The sequence below is a fragment of the Anser anser genome (genome assembly GCF_964211835.1).
Source record: "Anser anser genome assembly, chromosome: 2".
Taxonomy (NCBI): Eukaryota; Metazoa; Chordata; class Aves; order Anseriformes; family Anatidae; genus Anser; species Anser anser.
This window is the reverse complement of record NC_139721.1, coordinates 38396808-38418402: the sequence shown is the minus strand read 5'-3', so window position 1 is coordinate 38418402 and position 21595 is coordinate 38396808. Positions and strand designations below refer to the sequence as shown.

Here is a 21595-nt window from a genome sequence, read left to right as displayed (position 1 = left end):
CAGGCCGCCATGAGGCCTCCCCTCAGCCTGCTCTGCTCGGGGCTGAACAAACCAAGGGACCTCAGCCACTCCTCATATGCCTTCCCCTCTAGAACCTTTGTAGCCCCCCTTTGGGTGCTCACTGTTAGTTTTATGTCCTTTTTGTACTGTGACACCCAAAACTGCACACAATGCTCGAGGTGAGGCCGCACCAGTACAGAGCAGAGCAGGACAATCCCTTCCCTCGACCAGCAAGCAATGCTGTGCCTGATGCACCCCAGGGTACAGTTTAGACTGCCACAGCACACTGCTGGCTCATGTTCAACTCACCAACAACCAAAAACCCCAGATCCCTTTCTGTGGGGCTGCTCTCCAGCCTCTCGTCCCCCAGTCTGTACACGTAGGGCCAGGGTTGCCCCGTCCCATTGCAGAATCTGGCACTTGCTCATGTTAAACTTCATATTGTTGGTGATTGCCCAACTCTTTAATTTGTTAAGACCTCTCTACAAAGCCTCTCTACCCTTTACAGAGTCAGCAGCTCCTCCCAATCTAGTGTCATCGACAAACTTTCTCAATATACCTTCAAGTCCTGCATCCAAGTCATATACGAAAACAATAAAGAGAACTGGCCCTTAAATGGAGCCCTAGGGAAGTAGATCTAATCTGGCTGATCGCTGATAAGAGGTTGCAGCACACCTTTGTCTCATTTCCTTCAAAATGAAATCAAGTATAGTCTGGGACAACTGCACAATGAATAACATTAAAGAATGTGAAGACAGTTAATAAATTCATTTCAAGTGTGCACTCCTGATCTGAAGGAACACATTAACATGCATATGTTGACCTTTAGCAAAGTATCTACAGCTTTACCTTCTGACATTTAAACTGATTACAAGAATGGGTATTCCCTGAGTGTCAAAAATATTCCTTCCTGAAAAGGAAGCTACAGCTAAACTTGGGAAACTCTTCAGACTCATCAAAAGGAAGAAGGACCAAAAGGCAGCACATCGGAACTAATCAGACTCATGATGAACAACATACATTAACACCTACTACTTAATATAGTTTACACATTTCTCTATGGATGCTATAGTTCTAAACACACAAATTAATGTAATTTTGCTTAGTATTATCCAAGACAAAAGATAACTGAATAGATATTTAAAACAAAATTTGAGATTGGGATTAGGGGGGTCAACAGCGCAGACTTCTTGCACATGAAGAAAAGGCTGCATATCAGAAGGTGGTTACCAAAAACTAGAAAAACACAGTAAAAGGAAAAACAGCAAAGCACTAACCTCAACAGAAAAAAATATCTAAAAGTAGCATTTCAGAAGTAAAAGTTTTGTCACATGATAGGCAAAATTTAGAATAATCTTGATTTAAAAACAAAAATAAAGAGCAATACAAAAAAGGAGAGAAATAAAAAACTAAAGTAAGTTACAGTAAGCTGCCCTACCGCTAACAGAGATGAATTAGTAGCAATGCAAATATAGAAAACAACTGCATGCTCAAGTACTGCTTGGCATTTTTGCCAAATGACCTTACCAAATATGATTAACAGATAAAGCAACTATTGCAAACCATTCTCAGCAATAAAATTGCAATTGATTACTTTGCACAATTTTCACAGTGTTTTGTTTTTTTTTTTTTTTTTTAATGTGGGGTCCAAGTATTTTGAGTAAAAAGAAATTAAAGGGAAGTTTACAGAATTGTCTGTTGATACTATTGTCCCCCTTCATATTAAAATAGCTTTATGTCTCACTACTGTGAGACAACTCATGTATTTCTGTATGCATACATACATTCAAATATATAGACATATATACACACACCATATACGTTTTTTGTGAATGTATTTTAAGATCTAGATTCAATAAGCATGCATTTTGAACTGCACACACTTCTCAGAGTGCAACACCATAACGATTACAAGTGCTATACTTAGGTAAAATTGATTTTAATCTTTAAGCTTTATTCAGTGTAACAAGGGTGGCAGTAATACACTTTTAATGGGCAAATCTGAGCCTTTGATGTTCTTTTATAAAATGTATTTCAGAAATGGTGAGAGGGTTGGTGTTTTGTCTCTGGTTACTTTTAATGCTTTTAATAAATACAATATAAATTCTTTGTAATACAAAATTTACTTTTCCTTCTGATATCTAAATCTTCAGCACAGCAACCTCAGAAAAACATGTTTTTCCTCTGATTATCTTTATCTCTGCTCTGCACTTAATAGAACCTAGACTACATGACTGCAGATACTTGTGCATGTTATCAAAGGCCTGTTTAATGACCTAAATCAGAAACCTACTAGTTACAAAAAAAGAGAAACAGATTGAAAAGAAAACAGATTCTAAGAAAACACAACGACCAGGATTTGAAGTTGAAATAATAAATTAGCTAAATGAAAAGCAATTTTGTCCCTCTGGCCCCCAGTTTCCAGATTTTTGCTGGTGTTCGAGGAACCTTTATTTATTCGACATATAATCAATCCTCATATAAACCTTAAAATTCCTTAATTTTCAGTCCCTACAAGATTTCTTACAGTAAACTAACTCTTAAGAACATTCAAAGAAAAGCATAAATGGTGGAAAAAATAGAAAGTACTAAGCCAAACTGAGGATTCAGCAACTAAGCAGGCTGATCACAGAGATGCTGAGGATAGCCTAATTAAAGGAAAAAAGCATCAAAAGCATCACGAGGTATGTAAAAACATCTAGGATGAGAGTTCTTTTGATAGGGCACCCACTGGACTAAGGAAGGTTCCTCCTTTCCTTAGAGGCGTTGCCATTGCAGCATCACTGTAACGCTGCACTTACCCAGGATGTCAGGGAGCTGAGGCTCAGTACTCTCCTCTGCACTGGGGAACTGCTTCTGAATTTCTTCAGAGACCCAAAACACATTTTTAGTGTACCCAAGGATACAAGGACAAAACTATTTCAGTCTTTCATGATGAAGTTGTTCATTCATGTAGTCAAATCTTAATCAGTGAGAACAGCAATTTGTAAGAGAGGAGCTGTGTGGAACAAAAACTGAACCCCAGTTTCTCCCCTCCTTTCCAGGTAAGAAAGACAACTTTGGACCAAACTGACCTATGGTCAAGTTCACTCTCAGCAGGCTGAAACACTGTTTCACATTGGATTGGAACAGTTTCAACACGAAGAGTTTAGAAGTATACACTCTCACTGCTGTTCAAGTATATCCCATAAACAAGCAGCTGCAGCACTTAAACTCAACCAAAACTTCCTTAAGGAAGAAAACTGAATTAAATGTTTTTCTGCCCTATCCCAAGTGAGAGCTCCAATTCCCAAAGTATTGCACAGAAGTAAGAAACTTCCCTGTTCTACACAGAATCAGATCTGCAGTCCAATTATCTAGAAAGATGTTTCAAGGAAACGCATCTTTTTTTCCTTTATTGTCTTCCATTTAGATATAAGAGAGGACACAACACTCAGCATTATCAAAACTAACACCACTGTTGATGTGAAGAAGAAATTTTTAGGTAGATAACCCATAAAATCTAATCAACTCCAGAAGCAGATGGCACAGGATGCCTTTGGGGATGCTAAATATTTACACTTTCACATCTGTGCACATGAGGAAGGTATTGTTATATAAGTTTAAAAGTCGAGAGTCATTCACCCATTAGCTGTATGCTCTATTTTTGGCCTGTATACAGTGGCAGAATGGATGCAGCTAAGGAAAGACAGGGCATCCACACTAGCATAAACTGGAAAGATACGGGAAGAAAAAAAAATAGATGTGAAATAATGGTTAAGGATAAGCAGGAGTAATTTGTTTTTACTGTAATAACAATTACAGAATCAATCTTAAAATGGACAATCTCAATGGACAAAAAAATAGATACTGTAAAAGACAACAAAACTATTGTTACCTATTTACTTAATCTGAATAATTTGAATAGAAAAGTAGACCTTCCCACACGACTGTATTTTTCAAAAACTTCAGTGATTTTTCTTGTTTTGTTTCTACATGTATAAACAATATTTAATTAACATCCAAAAATGAATTTACAACTTTTCTCTTGCAAATGTACTTGATTCAACCTTAGTTTTCAGACCCATTTAACTGTTTCCCTATCTTTCAAGCTAACCTTCAAAATCCTATCTTTTATATCTTAAACATGAGGCCAAGGAACTCAAGGTTAAGACTACAAACTTAGAAAGAAATTTTAGTTTGTTTCAATCCAAGATCAACATAACTGAGCTGCATTTAAAACAATGATGAGGAAACAAAATTGTCATCTGCACAACCAAAAAAAGCAGAATTAGGTTTTAATACCTGCTATTTGATCAGCCAGCTCTCTCTTCTGTAGAAAATTTGGAGATAGGTAGATTGTATAATTCTTAGTCTTCACAGCTTGTATTTGAATATTCTAATGTTGTCAATATTACTACATAATTACTAGGTTAATTAAATATTTGGTTGTATTTAGGGCAGTGCAGAGTTCAGGTAAGGTAATGTGAAGAAAATACAGGAAGTATTTTGGCTCAGAATATAAAAATTCTGCTGGTGGTGACCTTTAAAAAAGTTTCTATTACATAAAGTTGAAAATTCTCAACTTTGTATATAGCATACTGGCATAATTTTACTTTTTTTTTTTTCCCCTTGTTCCATTTTCCTGTCCTGTAATGTGGGTCACATCAACTTGTTTTAGTAGCTAGTCCCAATTAAGCCACAAAGGAAAGAAATCAGATGAGAAAAGATTTCTGAAAGAATTAGAAGTGAGATCAGTCCTTTCAATTTTTCTCATGGTTTGAAGGAGTTTCAGATATAACCACATAAACCTCTACCTGCCAAGCAAGTACCTATAACTCTGCCATGCACTGTTTCCTGCTCACGGAGAAAACAAGAAAAAGAAACAAAACAACAACAACAAAAACTTGCTGTCTGAACTTTCTTTAATAATACCAAAAACCCAACCAAAACAAAACCACCCACACACTAGTGTAAAAAAGAAAGGAATAAAGTGAGAAATGTTACATTAGTAAGTAACTGTTTATTATCAATTAACCAGAACCTCAGGAAATAAAATTACAAAGAAAAAAAATACTACTCAATAGTTATTAAAACCCTTGCTTGTAAATATTTTATACTGAAAGTCTTCAAACGATTTGGTAGTGTTTGTTACACTGGGTAAGTACATGCATAGTAGTAGTGCAATCACATATGAAGGAGGTAGCAAAACTTCCTTCATTTAAAACGTTCTAACAAAGCCGAACCACACACACACACACACCACAGTGTTTAAATTCCGTGTGTATATATATACACACACCCCTGCATACTTCATTTCCAGAGTGTTTAAAGACATAACTGAGTTATGATTTGCACTTCAAAGCAGATCTCAAAAGTTTTCCATGCAAAGAGCTAGTCTCTAGGATGCAGTTAGGAAAAAGATGGCTGCAGGCTATCACACAGATTACCAGGTTGTGATCTTCAGCAGGGAAAAACCACTCAGGGTAAATCAGAACTTCACTGCACAAGTTCTCTACAATGAAGAATTCAATACAAGAATTAGCACAGGAACACTTTTCACAGGTTTTGAAGCGATTCAGAAAGATCCAGCTGAAAAGGAATCCCCACCCTCAACGTAATCAGAAAAGGTGTGTCCAGTTTCAGGAAACAGCAATATTGAAAGCCGATCTCTTAATGCACTTTGTAATTAGAGATGATCTTAACACACATGCTTTTTACTGCTAGTAAATCTAGTTGTCTTCACCACAGCCCTTAAACATCCAGCCACCACTTCAGCATACCCAACCCAACTGCCCACCTTCCAAGTTCGCAGCGTGGCTCCACGACGACAAACATGAAACGGCAAATTCGACTTAACCCTCTCCTGGTGGCCACCCACTCCCCCTTCCCTTCCACCCAAACTCCCTCCCATAGAGCTGTGCACTGAACCAGTCTGGGGAAAAAAGTGCTCAGCTTTCAGCCTGAGCAGTTGCCCTGTCGTGGCTGCCCTGGCACCTGCACAGCTCTGCAGCCAGGCGTAAGGACCCACATTCGAAAAACAGAAACGAGGAAGGCTGCAAAGCAACCTCAGTCTAGATTAAGCTGAGCGTGAACTGTAAGAAGATTTAACTCCTTGATCCCCTAGTATGATCTACATCCCTGGAGTGTCAGCCTCGTCTCGTTACTGGCTCTGACGGGGAGTTTGCAGATGCATTGTCAGTGACTGCTGAAAACTGAGGAAATACACTCCAACTTCCCATCTCCCTGAGATTATTGGTGATGCTTTAATTCCCTACCTAGCATTTTAAAGAAGCTCCGTCCCCAAAAGGCTATTGAAAAGATTACCTCTCTTATATATCACTTAAGCTCTTAAGGGAATGCTGAGAAAGTGAAAGAAATACAAACACAGACATCCTTAAAGATGTAAACCACAAAGCTCCTCCTCCATATTTGCAAAACAGTGAATAATATCTCTTGGCCTACAGTGACTTACAGGTAAGATACATTAGATAACAGAGCAAGACCGAGATTTCCATCTACACTGGATTAAAAGGGGCAGGAAGACTTCATTCAATGGCTTTACCACCTGGCAGCACCTCAGGAAGGGGGTGAGGTACCTCCCAGCGCTCCGCAATTCTTAAGAAAAAGCACTGATGTAGGGCAAGTATCAGGTTGTGTCTGTTTTCATGTCAGTTCTAGTACACTTAGGTATCAACTTTAAAACCTGAAGTAATACTTTATTTAACGAAAGCAGAAGCAAGAAGTTCAAAAAATAGTCAATATGGGCAAATGAGTCATAAAAGCAAATTGACTGTGTTCAAACAAATTGTTTTTCATTGCTGAGCGACTTTGGTAGTCAGTCACCATACCTTTCAAGAGCTAACAGTCTATCGAAGGTTTCATAGAGATGGACCCCAGAGATGACAGTGTTGAATAGACAAACCCACTCGAAGCATCAGAAGAAATGATGTTAAGTTCAACGGTCAAAACAGTTATTGAAAGAACTTGACCAGAAAAATCAGGAAAAAGGCAAACGTGACCTGTTTAGCTGAACTCTCTCCGCTCTTTAGATAAATTAAAAAGCTAAGGAAAAGTCTCACACAGAGAAACTACACTTATAAAACAGTCTTTACAGTAGAGATGAAATGAAATGTGAAAGTTCATGCAAATCAACATGCACAGCTACCTTTATAAAAGTGATACTGTTAACTTAAAAGAAAAAAACACTAGCATAAAATTGCACTTGGATAAGGATATCAGGTCAACTTGAATGCATACAAAAAAAGTAAATTTACAAAAAGCTGAAAAAAACAGAAAATAATGAAAGGACTACATTAATGAAGTTTTGGATCTTAGGAGTTCCAAAAGATGAGTGAAAGGATTTAAATGCACTTGCATTTGGAGATATTAGAAAACTACCTGGTTAAACCAGGAGAAAGTGAAATCAAACATCTTCTGGGATCTTGCAAAGTAAAGTAGGGTATGTCAGAAGGTCATCTCAATGTCAGAAGGTCATCTCAATCACTGTTATGGAGATTAAACGAACTCTATTGAAGTAACAGTGGAGTTCTTTGACTTAAAGCTGTGTAACAGCCTCAGAACTAGCCGAGGTAGGAATCTGCTTTGTAACATGTATAAAAATAAATACAGTTGTCTGCAGACAGAGATAATGCCTTGGGTCGGAAATGTGGTTTCTGTACAGTGCCTGCTTACTGGAGAACTACTCTCCCATTTAAGGTCTCCTGCAGCTCTCACACTAAATTTCTTAAATAACTTTTAGAGAGAACATAGACTTTTGGCTGCCAGCTGCCAAAATTGAAATGGCATAAACTAGAGGGATGCTTTCAGTTTTTAATCACAACTGCCACAGGGAATATTTTCCCCACCTTCTTCCAGAGACAGCTCTAAGCAGCCACTAGAAAAGCTTGATACTAAAGCACAGGTAAAGTAACTAAGGCAAGGAAACATCTGGATGATATCTGAAAAGAAAGTAAATTAAAAAAAGAAGGTGTGCATATATATGGGTCACGTTTCTGTTCAAGCACTGAGTAGGTCTATTGCATGTAAACATATTTCACAAACCGTCTAAACAGGTACAGAACATAAAATTCTTATTACACCACTATATAAACCAGCATTGCAGAAGCGACACATCAGAAACTGCGTTTTCAGTTTTAATGTCAAACAAACCTCCCTCCATTCAAACACAGCTAGAACTAGAAAGAAAACAGACAGCAAGCATGCACAACTCTATCATCAGTGAGAATTATATTTAAGTGCTTGCTTGCATACTATAAAAGACACTGACATTGCCACATGAAATCAGATGCCTTATCATCAGTACTCTTACTTTCACAGATAAATGTGGCTTATAGTCATGAAGATCACAAAGTCATGAAGACTTTTTCCATCTGTCTGTATTTTAGAAGTAGTTATGTTGCTGATCCTCAGTCTTACTGGAAGGCCTCTCCATAACCATGTGCTAATGCCCCAGACATTTCCAAGTTTCCTGCCTTGTGAAATCTGAGGCAGTTAATTCATGACCAGGTGATACACATTTGTTCCTATACCAAAACTGTTCCTCACCTAATGAAGCTTTGAGCAATATTTCAGTAACTATCTACTACTTCATTTGGCTATTTAAGACTGATTTTCTTCCTTCTGAGAGGCCACAGTTTTGACAGTGAATTCTGTTAATTTAGTGAGAGGAAACCAAACTTCACAGCAGAGATAATAACAAACACGTTTCCCTAAGTACAAAACTGTCAGATTTTCACCTGTTTTTTGCTTGTGTACTCCAAATAAAATCATTGATACCCACAACTCTGGCAATTTTCTTTTCTCGAAGAAAATTCCACAAACAGAAGTACAAAGCTTAAAAGCAAATAGATTTTTTGTTGTTGTTGTTAGGACTGATATAGAGCTGGATGTTTTTTAGTATATGACTTTAGAAGGTAAGAGGTAGAGGTCTATTTCTTAAGAACACTCAGTTGCACTTCTGGTATTTCAATGAAACTGAAATGAGTTACAGAAACACTACAGTTAATACTATTTCAAACATTATCTCTATGATTGCTGTCAATATTTCTCAATGGGGAAACCTAAGAGCAGGTTACTGTGTTCAGATTCAGGCACTGCCTTCAGCACACCGACCGTGAGATGCGCCACGAACTCCGTGGTTTCAGAACTATGAGCAATGCCTTGGCAAACGGCCAAGACCTCTCCCATGAACTGCTGCAAAAGTGAATATACTACAGGACAATCAGGAACTGCCTCGAAGTTGAGGTTTCCATGCCTCACAGTCTCAATTACCAGCCACCTCAAAATTATTTCCTCCTCTCACTTTCACGTTCCCCAGCTGTGGGATGCTCTCGGGCTGCTGTGAAGATCCCGCTCCTCCAGCTCTTCCTTTATTCACACAGGAGCCATCATCCAGTACTTCTTGCTGCAGCTATGAAAACAGCACCAGCTCCATGCCATAATTTCTATGCTTGTCCAAGGGATTTTACTAGAAGTTAAACTAGCAAAGCATTCATCTGAATTAATGAGGCTACATCTCAGGAGAGAGCCTAACATATTACTCAGTTCTTCACCCCCTCGTAGATAATAGTAAATGCGGAGTTCTCTGTGCAATTGCACACACCAGACAGCTTTCAATACAGAGAAATGCGATTTTACTCAGGCTGAAAATAAAAACCCACAGAATGCTTTTACACCTTGAGATTTGGTTTCCTGATAAAACTATTTTAAAAACGTTGACCAACCTTGAAAGTGATATTTAAAATAGTAACAGAACGGTTTGAATCTTTGGAGTGTTAAAAAAAAAATCATACAAGGGATGCATGTGCTTAAGACTTTACCATCAGCATCTGGTTTTAGCTTGCTTAGTACTGGGCGATGACCAACGAGTAAGCCCAGTCCAGAGAAGTGTTATAGTCTACCACCTATGCCACAAACTGAAAAAGGCTCAAAACCACAACCACGCAGTTCAGCGAACCCTGCAATGCCATCTCATTTTCGCTTAAACAGCGTGTGTTTGTAACCTTTTCCCCTCGTCTCATGCGACGGGTGAGCTAATCCCACCTGGCTCGTCCTTCGGTCACCGCCGCTGCGCACAGCAGCGCTGCTGTAGGCATCACCTGAGCGCCACCACCACGCTTCATCCCCGGGGCTCTGCTGAACCAAGCCGGCCATGGCGAGCACAGCCCGCAGGCTCCGATGGGGACACGTCCTTCGTTCGCAGCCCCGTGTGAACACACAGGGACCCCGGCAGCGCCCCGACGCCCACCGCCGGGGATGCTCTGCCCTGCACAAACCACCGACACGCGGTGTGTATTACCGAGCAGACCCCCTGAGTCCCCTATCCCCGTCCCCACCCCCGCTCACCTCGCCTGGGGCCGGGGCTGGGGGTGCCGCCGGTTCCCCTGGAGCTCCTGCGGGAGGCCATGGCGGGCGGTCAGGCGGTGCGGAGCGGCGGCGGGAGGAGTCCGGAGCCGCCGCCCCCTCCTCCCTGCCTGAGGCAGCGCCCCGCGGCCCCCCGCGGCACGGCGCCTAGCCCCGCCCCACCGCCGGCAGGCAGCCAATGGGGGAGCGCGCAGGGGAAGGAGGTGCGGCAACGCCCCGCGCCCATTGGCTGGGAGGGGAAAGGGAGGGGAGGGGCGGCTGAGTGCGGGGTGCGCGCGTGTCCGCCGCGCTCGCCGCTGCCGGCGGCTTTGAACGTGGCAACATGGAAGCGGGCGGGCGCCTCTCGCGAGGCTTCGCGAGGGGAGGGGGCGGGAGCCGCTGAGGGGCTGTGGGATGGCGGCGGACCGGGTGTTGAGGCGAGTTGTGCGCTGTCCTTCCTAGCCCCGTCCCAAAGCTGTGGGCTTTGGGCGTGCGGAGGGCTTTCTGCACGGCATCGGTGTGGGGAAGAGAGGGGCAGAGGTGGTGCTGCCTCGTGCTTTGTTCGAGCCTCGGTAACGGACCCCGCTGTCCGTTAAACGCCCGAGTTATGGCAAAAAGCTCGTTAAGCCTCTCAGCGCCCTCACAGTTCGGCCTACATTATGTGCACAGCTGGCTTCTCAAGCAAGCTTCCGAGTCCTTAAGATGTTTCAAGTAATCTGTGGCAAAATGAGCCGTTTTTTCACAGAAATTCTCGTATCTCATTGTTTTGGATTGAAACTCACTCAAATAACAGTTTGGCATAACAATAAATTGCATCTGAAACAAAAGCAAAACCTGCCTTTGAGTCCTGACTGTAAATGCAGTGCTTCAGGTTAAAATAGGTGGTTTAGGAAATTAGAGCCTTTGCAAATGAGTGTGGAGGGAGGAGGCTTTGCCTGAAGCAAAGGTTGGCGCTGCTTTTTGAACCGAGTAATGCGGTGGACCTAACCAGAAATAATAATTTACTGAAGAGCATTAATCAGTAATTTTTCATGAGATCTGAACTTAAACACATAGCTCAGTACCAGGATGTCAATGCGGGTACTTCAGGCAGTAAATGTTAAAGAAACTAAACCTGTGAACACAAAAACTAATAAAGACTACTCCTCACTTTCTTATGTTAGTCAACCACAATCTTATTTTTCACGCAGTGTAAGGACTTAATATTTTTGACATATGCTCATTTTGTCTAGTGAGGCTGAAGCTGGCAAACGAGTTTGTAAGTTGCTAGGGAGGAGCAGACATAACTCACGAACACATGCAATTTGTCACAGAAATGCTAGCAGAGTGAATTATTAACATTTCAACAGATCAGAAAGTACAATGTGAGGAATAAATCATTTGAAGGAGAGCAATCAGAAACTGATGATTTGTAACTGCATTCACTGAAAAAAAAATATAATTAACAGGAAATAACTGCCTGTGTGACTATATACTCGCACATAGTAGTTACCATCAAGTAAGAAGAATCTGCTTCTTGTGGTTGATGTGGGATACAGCTTCCTGAAGCTGTGCTACAGCAGTTTATGGCAGTTTGATAAGGGAAGAGAGATTCAGAACATTTAAGCAACGAGGTAAACAGTGACAATTAGGAGGATATTGTTAATGATTTACTGTGGAATAAACTTTTGACTGTCAATGGACTGTAAAATTCCTGCTTCTGTTTTCATTGGTACACAGCTGCCAGCATTTAATATTTGGCGTATTCAGTGCCTGTGCTCTTCTGTCCAAGCAGACTCTTTTGCAGAATTAAAACACACGCAGGCAAGTGCAAATGCCTAAAACAATATTGTACCTTTGTGGTGATCATTAGCCTTCTGCATCATCATGTGGTTCAAGGGTCTTTCTTGACTTCCTAAAGCATCAGGAAGATTTTTTCCTTCCAGCCCACTGATAACTAGACATCTGAAGAAGAAATTTAGGTAAGAGGGGATATTGTCTAGAGATTGGAGAAACTTTCTCTCGTTTTCCTGCCTGTTCACATAGTTAAAACCTGATTGTCAGGTGTGGTTGTGGAATAAGTAGTTTTTCAGATCAAGATGGCAAAAAGCATTAAGGCTGGTTTCCCTACTGTAGGATCACCCAAAGGTAGCTCAGGTACAGGCTCTGTGATCCATTTGTACCAGTGAAGATGCTTGGGTGTGATTTATATTTGAGATGGGAAAGCTTCATTTTGTACAAATTTGCTGGGGTGATTGTTGCAAGAAATGACAGGACAATCCCTTCTGAGCTGAAATTTAAGGAAAATTAAAGTAAAATTTAAAAATGTCATTTTAGAAAAGATACTGAAGAGAAAAGCAAACTGAATGTGTGTATGTAGATGCACGTGGGTCTGGCTTGTCTCCGTTTTCAAACTGCTCCTTTTAAAGCTAAATATTTGGTACATTGTAACAATGCAGTAAAACCCAAGAAGATAAATATCATTGTATTTGTAGGGGAAAAGAAATGAGACACAGAAAGAATACAACAATGAGGAGGAAGCAAGTTTGTAACACAAAGGTAAAACAATTTGCTAAAGAAAAGAAACCATAAAAAAAAAAAAAAAGAGGGAATAAAGAATAAAACCAGAATTTCCATAATAAAGGCAAGAGGTATGAGACAGAGCCCACTGCAGTCAGCTGGAGTCTTTCCACTTGGATCAGGCTAATTTAAAACACAAAATAAAATAAATAAATAAATAACAACCCTGTTGGCAATAATCACATTTGCCCCTGGTCCAAAATGTCCTGATTAACTGCTAGTTGAGACTTCAGTTAAACTAAATTTAAATTATACTGCGTAACATAAATCACAGTATTGTTTTTACTGTGCTTTTTATATAAATGCTTCTGCATTAATGCAGTTACTGCTATTTGACTGGCCTGATTGATTCAACAGCACAGTGACTCTGCTGTTTGACAGAAAGAAATAACATCCAAGGCGGTAAGTAGAAGCAGCAGTGAAATAATTGCACAAGAAGAGGATTCTGTTTCTAGTTTCCTAATTTCTAAAAGCATAAATATACAATCTGTCTGTAGCAGGGAGAAGAGATGCTGAATAAGAGAGGCATTATTAATACGAACAAAATTGGCAACACCTGCTTAGAGCAACCAAGAATTTAGTCCTATATTTTTTACTTCTTATACACAAATATTTTAAATTCACCATCACCTGTGATAAATTTGTTGCTATGGTTTTCTGATTTTAAGTTGTGTTCTGTTGACAGATTTATTCCCATTCACGACTTCTATCGAATTCTTATCAAAATCCCTGAATGTATCATAAAGTCATCTGTTATACTTCTACTAGGCCATTATATGTCTTTGATGAAAAAAGTGTAAAAAAGAATAACTGAAAGCTTAAATATCTTATTATGTTGGTGCTCCTAAGCTATTTTATTCAGATGTTGATTGTGCAACTGAATTATAGCTGGTCGCTGGATTATGTACATTTCTCATAAATAAATAAGTTTCAATCAATCATTAAGGGAAAAGTGCATGCATGACAATGCATTGCAATATATAGAGCTGAGGAATTCTCTAGACAGGGAATTCTCAGAAGGTTTTAAAAATTAATACATTAAAAACTCCCTGATATAGCCTAAGACCTTCAATGGAAGACATTGTCATTTAGAATTTTAAGGTTTTTGATTGGCCAGATGATTTTTTTTTTCCAGGCTGGTAAGTGAACTATGCACCTTGCTAGTAAATTGGACAAGGTGTTTCCACCAGTAGATTTTGCATTCAAAAATGCATCTTGGATGAACTTAGGGCAAAGAGGGTGATGCGCAGCTTTTGCTGTTTGTTTTCTGCATTATCAGGCTGAGACTTGAACTGCTGGTCACCTTTCTGGTTTCTAAAGGAGTTACAAGCAGTACAGAGAATCAACATCCATCTCTCTGCATTTGTCTACCAGAATTCACTAACCACTTACAGAAAAACAGAGACAGATGTTTTGGGAAGAGGTCCCCCTCAAGAAAGAGAAGATAGAGAGTCTCAGTTATCCAGACCCAAACAACTGCACTGATTGTCATGGTGTTCTGCTTATAGCCAGTTAAGCCTGCAGCAAATAAAGGTGTATTTGAGTTGGTTATTCTTAAGGAGGAATTGCCTCTCTTCTTTTTTATCTCCTTTTTTTTTTTTTTTTTTATGGTGTTAGATACCTCTTTGTAGATTTGTACATTCTTATATAACCTCAGAACATTTTCCAAACAGTCAATGTCAGTGATTAATGGAAAGTGGCTATTTGTTGGAGAGCAGTTTAGAAAGGTATAATTACCCAGAATATAACAAGCTGAGCCAGGTGAAGCGTGTCTAGTTTGGGCAGATCTAAAGTTGAAGGGAAGTTTGTTTTAAAACTGGTAAGGCAAAATGTAGACCTTCCTAAAGTCTAAGTCAAAAGCCTGCTCTTGCCCTTAGCAGATTTGCGTTGACCCCACAATGAGTAACACAAACAGAATATGGCCTCTGGGGCAGTAGTCGGATAGTCTGAAATTTATTACAGTATTGGTTGGCTTCTGAGGGTCTTCCTGCAGATTTTGCTGGGTCTGATTCATCTACATTGATCCTCGTGAGTATAACTGCAGCTGAGAATGGAGCAAACTTCTCAGATTTTGCATCTGTCAATTAGATTGGGAGTAAAGTGTGAAGATTTTCTGAAATTTAAGTGAGGCCTTTTGTCGTGTCACTATGTACCAGCACAGAAATATGTGGATTTGTCTCTGAGAGGCTCAGAAGAATAGGACAAAAGGTGCCTGTAACTGTTACCCCTGATATTTATCCTCACGTGAACAGTCAGAAATCAGCCATGAAATATCCTTAAACTAGAAGCAGTACTTTTCAGATGAATTGTGAGCAACCGATGAATCTAAGTTAGTGCAAACCACAGGTTGGCTGCAGGTAAAGACTAGGACAAGTCAGCACTGATATTATTTCAAGCATTATTTATAGAAATAAAATCCTCATTAGAATGGCAACAGGAGAATGAGGCTTAGTTGGCCATTACCAGCACTTGTTATGGTACCTATTACTGAATCCAGTAGGAAAAACAAGCAGGAGAAGGTACCTTACTGCCAGTGTACTGCCTGCTCTTTTCCAGAGGCTTAACATTTTTATCAATGAGGGCATCAAAGAACCAAAATTGTTCCTAGCCTGCAACCACATTTAGTAAATCTGCTCTACAGACTGTAGCTAAACGGCTGATATTGAAAAGGCCATCTGAAAAAAAAAAAAAAAAAAAAAAAAAGGCTGTTCAGAAGTTCTAGAGGTGTGGTGGTGTTTTATGTGTTCGTCACAAATTAGGATGTTCTTAAACTCAGAGGATGTGCAGACATGAGCAGAAATAGCAGTGCACTTAATAAATAGGCAGTTCTGCTGGACCGTGCTGTACTGGGAGTGACTTAGCAGCTTTCCAGAATCGACCTGGAGTATTCTTATCGAATTCTCATCAGCCATCATCTGTAACTGCCTACCCCAAATACCACATCTGAACTAGTTTTGCTTTACCTTGACATTTTCTAATATAATAATCTTGTGAATTTGGCACATTGGAAAACAAAACAAATTGCCTAAGGAGCAGTAGAATACAGGATGCCTGATTTCCTGGAGATTTTTTTCCCTTGTCTCCCAAACCCCTCTCCCACCCCTGCTTCAATAGCCTCCCATCTTCTGCTGAGTGTTGTGACGATTCCCATGGGACGTTCAGATAAGGTGTACTGTCTGGTTTGTACAGAGCTTTAAGGCTGGCATGTTCTGGCATGGCCGGCCAGCACATACTTGCTGATTAGTCAACCTGCTGGCAAATTAAAGAACCACATCCTCTCTAATGAACTTTGTATCTTCAGTTATAAATAAATACTGCTCAAGTTTATTTAACATATAAAATGTACTCCAGCCTTCCGAAGTTTTTACATACTCCACTATTCCAGAAATAAAGGAGATAAGCTTAGCTGAACTGTATTCAAAATAATTGAAAAACTGAAAGCACCTGCAGGAAATAGGTAAACAATGTCTACTATTGTTAAAAACCTATAACTAGTAGAGCTTTCCCTGTGTGAGGCCTTTTCAGGGCAGACCACTTGCTCACAGATCCCTTGCAGCCAGTTGCAGCCTGGCAGTACTATGGGATCAAGGCAGCAGATAGGATGAGTATATTCCCTTCAGAATTACACACTTTGGTAAACCAGAACTGGCCAGATGCCAGATCTTACTCATGCCCTTGTCTTTGCAAGTCGTTCTGGTGGCACGTCCTACAACAGAAACTCATACACCCTGAGAGCGATCTTCCAAGCTTCTGGAATCTACTTCTGCCCAGGGCGAGGGTAAACACAAGAAGAGAAAGATGAGATCTCTTAGTATGGAGATAAATTCTTAAATACAACAGATAGTGCTAGCCTTTCGAGGACCCTCACTGATTCTTTCATTTTACAAGGTGAAAAAAATGTAACTTAAGGTTGATATTTTCCTCAAGTAAACTTGATTTTTCTCTAAGCCTATTTAATTTTTTGGTGATATATATATGGCAGTTGAAAAATTGTGATATAAACATACAATCCTGGCATGCTCACGACCCTATATTCATTATGCAAGTGAATTTCAGAGTTGCAATATTCCTCCTATCCATTCCTGCATCCATTAATCTTTGGAGCTTGATAATATGAGCAGGACATGGACAGATCTGAGTGGAGTTGGCCTAAAACTCACTGTATTTTGATACCTCCTTTGAGCTAGATAATTAACTTTTTTTTGGTATGTTTTGGTTAGCACGTGTCTTTGTGCATAACTGTAAATAGGTTATTTAAATACTTTTTTTTAAAGTTATGGGGTTTTTAAATGTCCTGTAACAAGCATTTTCTGCCACCTATATGTTTTCAGTATTTCTGCTTCAATTTCCCACAGGTATCTCTTTCTGTCTTATTGGAGCGGAACACTTTAAGACTGATTTTTTTTTAACTCTTTGTTTAAATAACCCTTAGTTGTGTGGTGGTGGTGGTTGTGTGTGTGTGTTTGTCTGTTTTAATTCTCTTTGTATTTCATTGTAATAGTTTCAGAACCTCCTAGGGAAAAAAAAAAAATTATACTGGACTGATAGAATTTATACCTGGTTGTACTTACTGACAAGTAAAACCCAATTTCTTGCCAAACTTTACAAACTGAAAGAGAAATTGCTGCAGTTATTTAAGGCAGTAGGCAAGCTAACTCTTTTTTAGGTGCAACCCAACTCAAGAAAACACTTGGCTGTACTGAACTTTCAGCACAACAATATATATACCTATGGTATAATAATCTTGTCTCCCTTGGTGAGAGGTACAGGAATATATATTTAGTAATCCAAAGAATAAATTCTGTGGCATACAAAAGTGTGGTTGCTTTTGCTTGATAAGACACAGCAAAAGCAAATGTGAAAAAAAAAATCCCATAAAAATGTTATTTGGTATAATAATATTTCCAGAGAGGTCATTGTCGTGTCAAAAGCTTTGAACAACAGGAAGCAATGTCTTTGACAAAATGTGTGTAATTAATATTTGCTGTGATAAAATATATCAGTATCAACTGGGAGGGAACAAAAGCTAAGTCCAAAATACAACCAAGGTGGGGTATGGGAGCCAGAGATGTTTGGTTTGAATGGCATGGAAACAGGAAGCCAGGCAGCATATATTTGTTAAGAGGCTATTTACAGAAGGCTTTTGTGGGGCGTCAAGCTGCCAGTTGTCGGTTCCACCTGGCAGAGACAAGCAAACGCCTTCTTCTGGGGAGCACGTGGTAATAATTCACCTTACAAGCTGGGTATCTTGTAGGTGTGGTGGTCATGATTGTGTTTCCTGCAGATTATGAGGAGAGACTTTGCTTTGCAGGGGAAGTGCACCAACATCCTTGATTTTTTTGAAATCTTGAAAATTTTCTGCTTTGCAGATACATAAAATCAGTTGTATTGAAGGTTTGTCATTCACTGTTAGTAATTCTTGTGGCTGTGAACTTCAACGCTGCTCTTCTTTTCATAGTATTAGTCAACCTGGTCACGATTAAGACTAAATCCAGGAAGACTAACATTTGAAGAGTTAAGTTAAAAAAAAAAAAAAAAAAAGTTTTCAGGCAGAATCTATCAGCATTATTCCTGCTAAAGCTAGCTCATTTTCAAGGGCCTTCAACTTCCCTCTCCTTTCTTTGTGTGGAATGGAGACAGGGTGCCAAGTTGTGTATATGATGCAGTCAAGAAAAAAGACTGGCGTTCAGAGCATGAGTGGGTGGGTTCCAGCTCCACAGGCTGGCATATGCCTTTCATTTGACTGGTATCTGCCTTCCCATGTCAGGATTAAAACAGACTGCTTCTCGTCAGTCAGGATGCTGACTTTGCCTGTATGTTAAATTTTATAATAAGCACTGGAGTACTTTTTTCCATGCTGTCATTTCCTATGTACATCCCATCTTAAAAGTCTTTTGCCCACAAAAAATTAACCCATGACGAGGGCTGGTAAGCTGTAATCAAGAGGATGGTACTGTTTCCTATACTCTTTGATGGTCCATATGTGGTCTTTCCTCTCTGGTGTCTTATGGTGTGAGCTCCTTTCAAGGGGAGCCCATCTTTTTGTGTGTTTGGAAATTCCTGTTGTTCTTAGCTGCTACAGAAATACCAGTGAGCAGCAATTCAGTGGAGTAATGGCAGTGACGGAGTCTGGCCTGTGCCGTTGATTCTCTTTCCTACATGAAATTTGTAAGTGTAGTTCCTGTAATGGCTCTAAGATTGTGGCACATAACACTGGATCATACCAGCTGTAGCTGGTGAAACCTTCCTGGTTTATGTCTGTGAAGTCTTTGGCCATAGGTCTGTAGCCTTCAAGTTATCTTAGCTGTTTTGGAGTGTACAGTCCTATAGAGTCATATGAAAAAACTATCATTAAAGTTTCCTTTACTGTACAAAACATACAATTCTTATTATATTTTTTCCTCAAAGTTCTTGTGTGTTTCTTTAGTGCAAACTCAAGTATTTGTTAGCAGAAAAATTTCCACATACTTCAGTTTGTGGAGTCGTGCTTTATATTTCTGATTTTATCAGGCCATTGCATTCTTTATAATAAGCTGTTTTGCAGATTGTGCCATTATCTGTTGCCAATAGGTGGAAGGTGATGCTGTGAAGATCCAATTACACTGCACGGTGAGACTTAAATACAGATGTAGAGGAAAATGGTAATACGAACCTACAACACCTATCACAACACATTAACTGAACTAGTCAAGTGTTAAGTCTAATGTTGAAAAGAAGATATCTTATTTCAAAAACCTGTTTGCTTTACTCATGACTGGGTAATAAAACAGCTTGAATGTTAATTTAGAAAAACAGCCTGTGAACCCTAAATACTCTGCCTGCTGGTACAATTGGAACAATATGTTTTATAGATGGAAACATATTTGGACTTTGGGATGGAGCAGAGGAAGATGAGGATGCAGCGAAAGAGAAGACCATAAAAAGCAATGTCAACAGAATTAGGGAATACTATTTTCTGTAGTTAGGGGGGTGAATATGATCCAAATAAAAAAAAAATTATCTGCTCAAAACCATATAAAGTCCAAATTTGTATTACTAAGTAGTTTTAATTGTTCTTAATTGCATTTTCATACAACTTAGAGTAACTTGAAATATCCTGTGGAAGATACCAAAAGAACACACAGTAGCAAGTAGTTCGTATCTCCAAGAGCTTCCTCTGCAGAGGGAGGACTGGTGATAAGAACAAAGAAAAGAGGTAAAACAACCTGCACCCAAGACCAGGGTGATGTGAGCAAACATACTGTATCCAACGGAATCTTGGGGGGAGAAATGGTTGAATGAAAATGTAAAATATTGGGACATTAAAGGGAGTATGGAGGCCACTGAAAGAATTGGCGTCTGACATGCTTATGTTCAGTGAGGCTGAGTAGAAAGTTAGACTGATGGCACTGTGCTTAGCTAATCCAAGACGACGAATAGGCAGTTAATGTTCTGTTAGTCAAATAGATCCATCAGGCCTGTCGGCGACCTGGCTAGAGGGTATTGTTTCAACAAAAAGAGAAGACAGGTGTTTTTCTGCCTCCTTCAGAAGTCAGTGTTGTTTTTCATCATAATTTCATCTCACAGATTAGAGCAGTTTACAGGTGGTGGATAGCCTCACAAACAGAGCTGAGTCCATGTTTTGAATCTCCGTTTATGTAGGTTCCCCACCTGTAGTACCCAAGTGTAGACCAGCTGGGGCTGTTTCTCTTCCTCACAGTAGGCTACCATTTCCATCTGAATTGCTAAGAATGAAAGAAAAGGACCAAGCAGTGTGACTGTAATGCACTGACAGAATGGGTTGAAGGATCCCATACGGGAAAGCATGTGATCTCAGCCTCTGTGAAGGCAGATAAGTCTTTGAAATTTTATTTGTGAGAGAAGGGAAATTATGCTTGCATCATCTCCACCTGGAAGACCATTTTCCTGACCCATGGGGAGAAACTGTGCAGAGGTCAAGTCAAACCAAAAATACTCTTCTGCATGCCTGAAGTGTCTTCTTTCAGATGGGTCTGCCCACTTCTAGCTCTGCATCATCCCAGGGTCCTGTAGTGAAGGAGGGACCTCTTAAGACATAGCAAACATCACCTTAAACCTCACCTTCAGTGATCAGGTACTTCATGGTTCCCAGCATTTAGAAAGCAAGTCTCTGCTGCCACCTTCACTTTCTCCTTTAATCCAGACACTCCAGGCTTCTGCTTCAATCTTCCCCAGCCCTCTAGCTTGAGTTTTAACAAGATTTTTTTCTGCTATTAGAGCACGCAGTTTTAGCAAGGATTTTCTGTTATTACAGCACACAGTTACTCTTCTGCTAGATAAGCAGACCGAGGTGGGCTAATAGGGTTTCAGTGAATCAGCCTAACTTGTCAGTTAGCCTATCTGGCTGATCCCTAGCTGATACAGATTAACTGACAAAAAACAACACACCCACCCACCCCCCACACAAATAAAACACAACCAACAACCGAAAACCCTACACTTAAAGTGTATCAGCCACCTTTCATTTGCCTGTTCAGTGAATGCAGAGCTTGCCTTTGCAGAACTACTATCACATTCTAACCTGTGCTGCTAAAGGAGGAGCTGGGCTTAAAGCATTGAAGTAAGAAAAGAAATTAGCAGGTGAAGTATTTTCTATTTGTCCTTCCAAGAGCAGTGAAACATCTGAGCATCCTGGTCTGACTGCAAAACTGGCCCTTCTGCTCACCCCTATGAC

The 21595-nt window shown here is 39.9% G+C and overlaps 1 protein-coding gene across 11 annotated transcripts in view; it reads right to left on the bottom strand.

The window, feature by feature from the left end:
* Positions 1 to 10543, bottom strand: part of ASPH (aspartate beta-hydroxylase) — a 113650-nt gene extending 103107 nt beyond the window's left edge. For all 11 annotated transcript variants that reach the window (XR_014579586.1, XR_014579587.1, XR_014579588.1 and 8 more), the window contains exon 1: positions 10348 to 10543. Coding sequence is in view for 8 of the 11 variants with exons in the window: in XM_083823856.1 (XP_083679982.1) it covers positions 10348 to 10408 (61 nt within the window). In the remaining 3 variants the exon portion in view is untranslated. The remainder of the gene's footprint in view (positions 1 to 10347) is intronic.
* Between the last annotated feature and the right edge of the window lie 11052 nt (positions 10544 to 21595).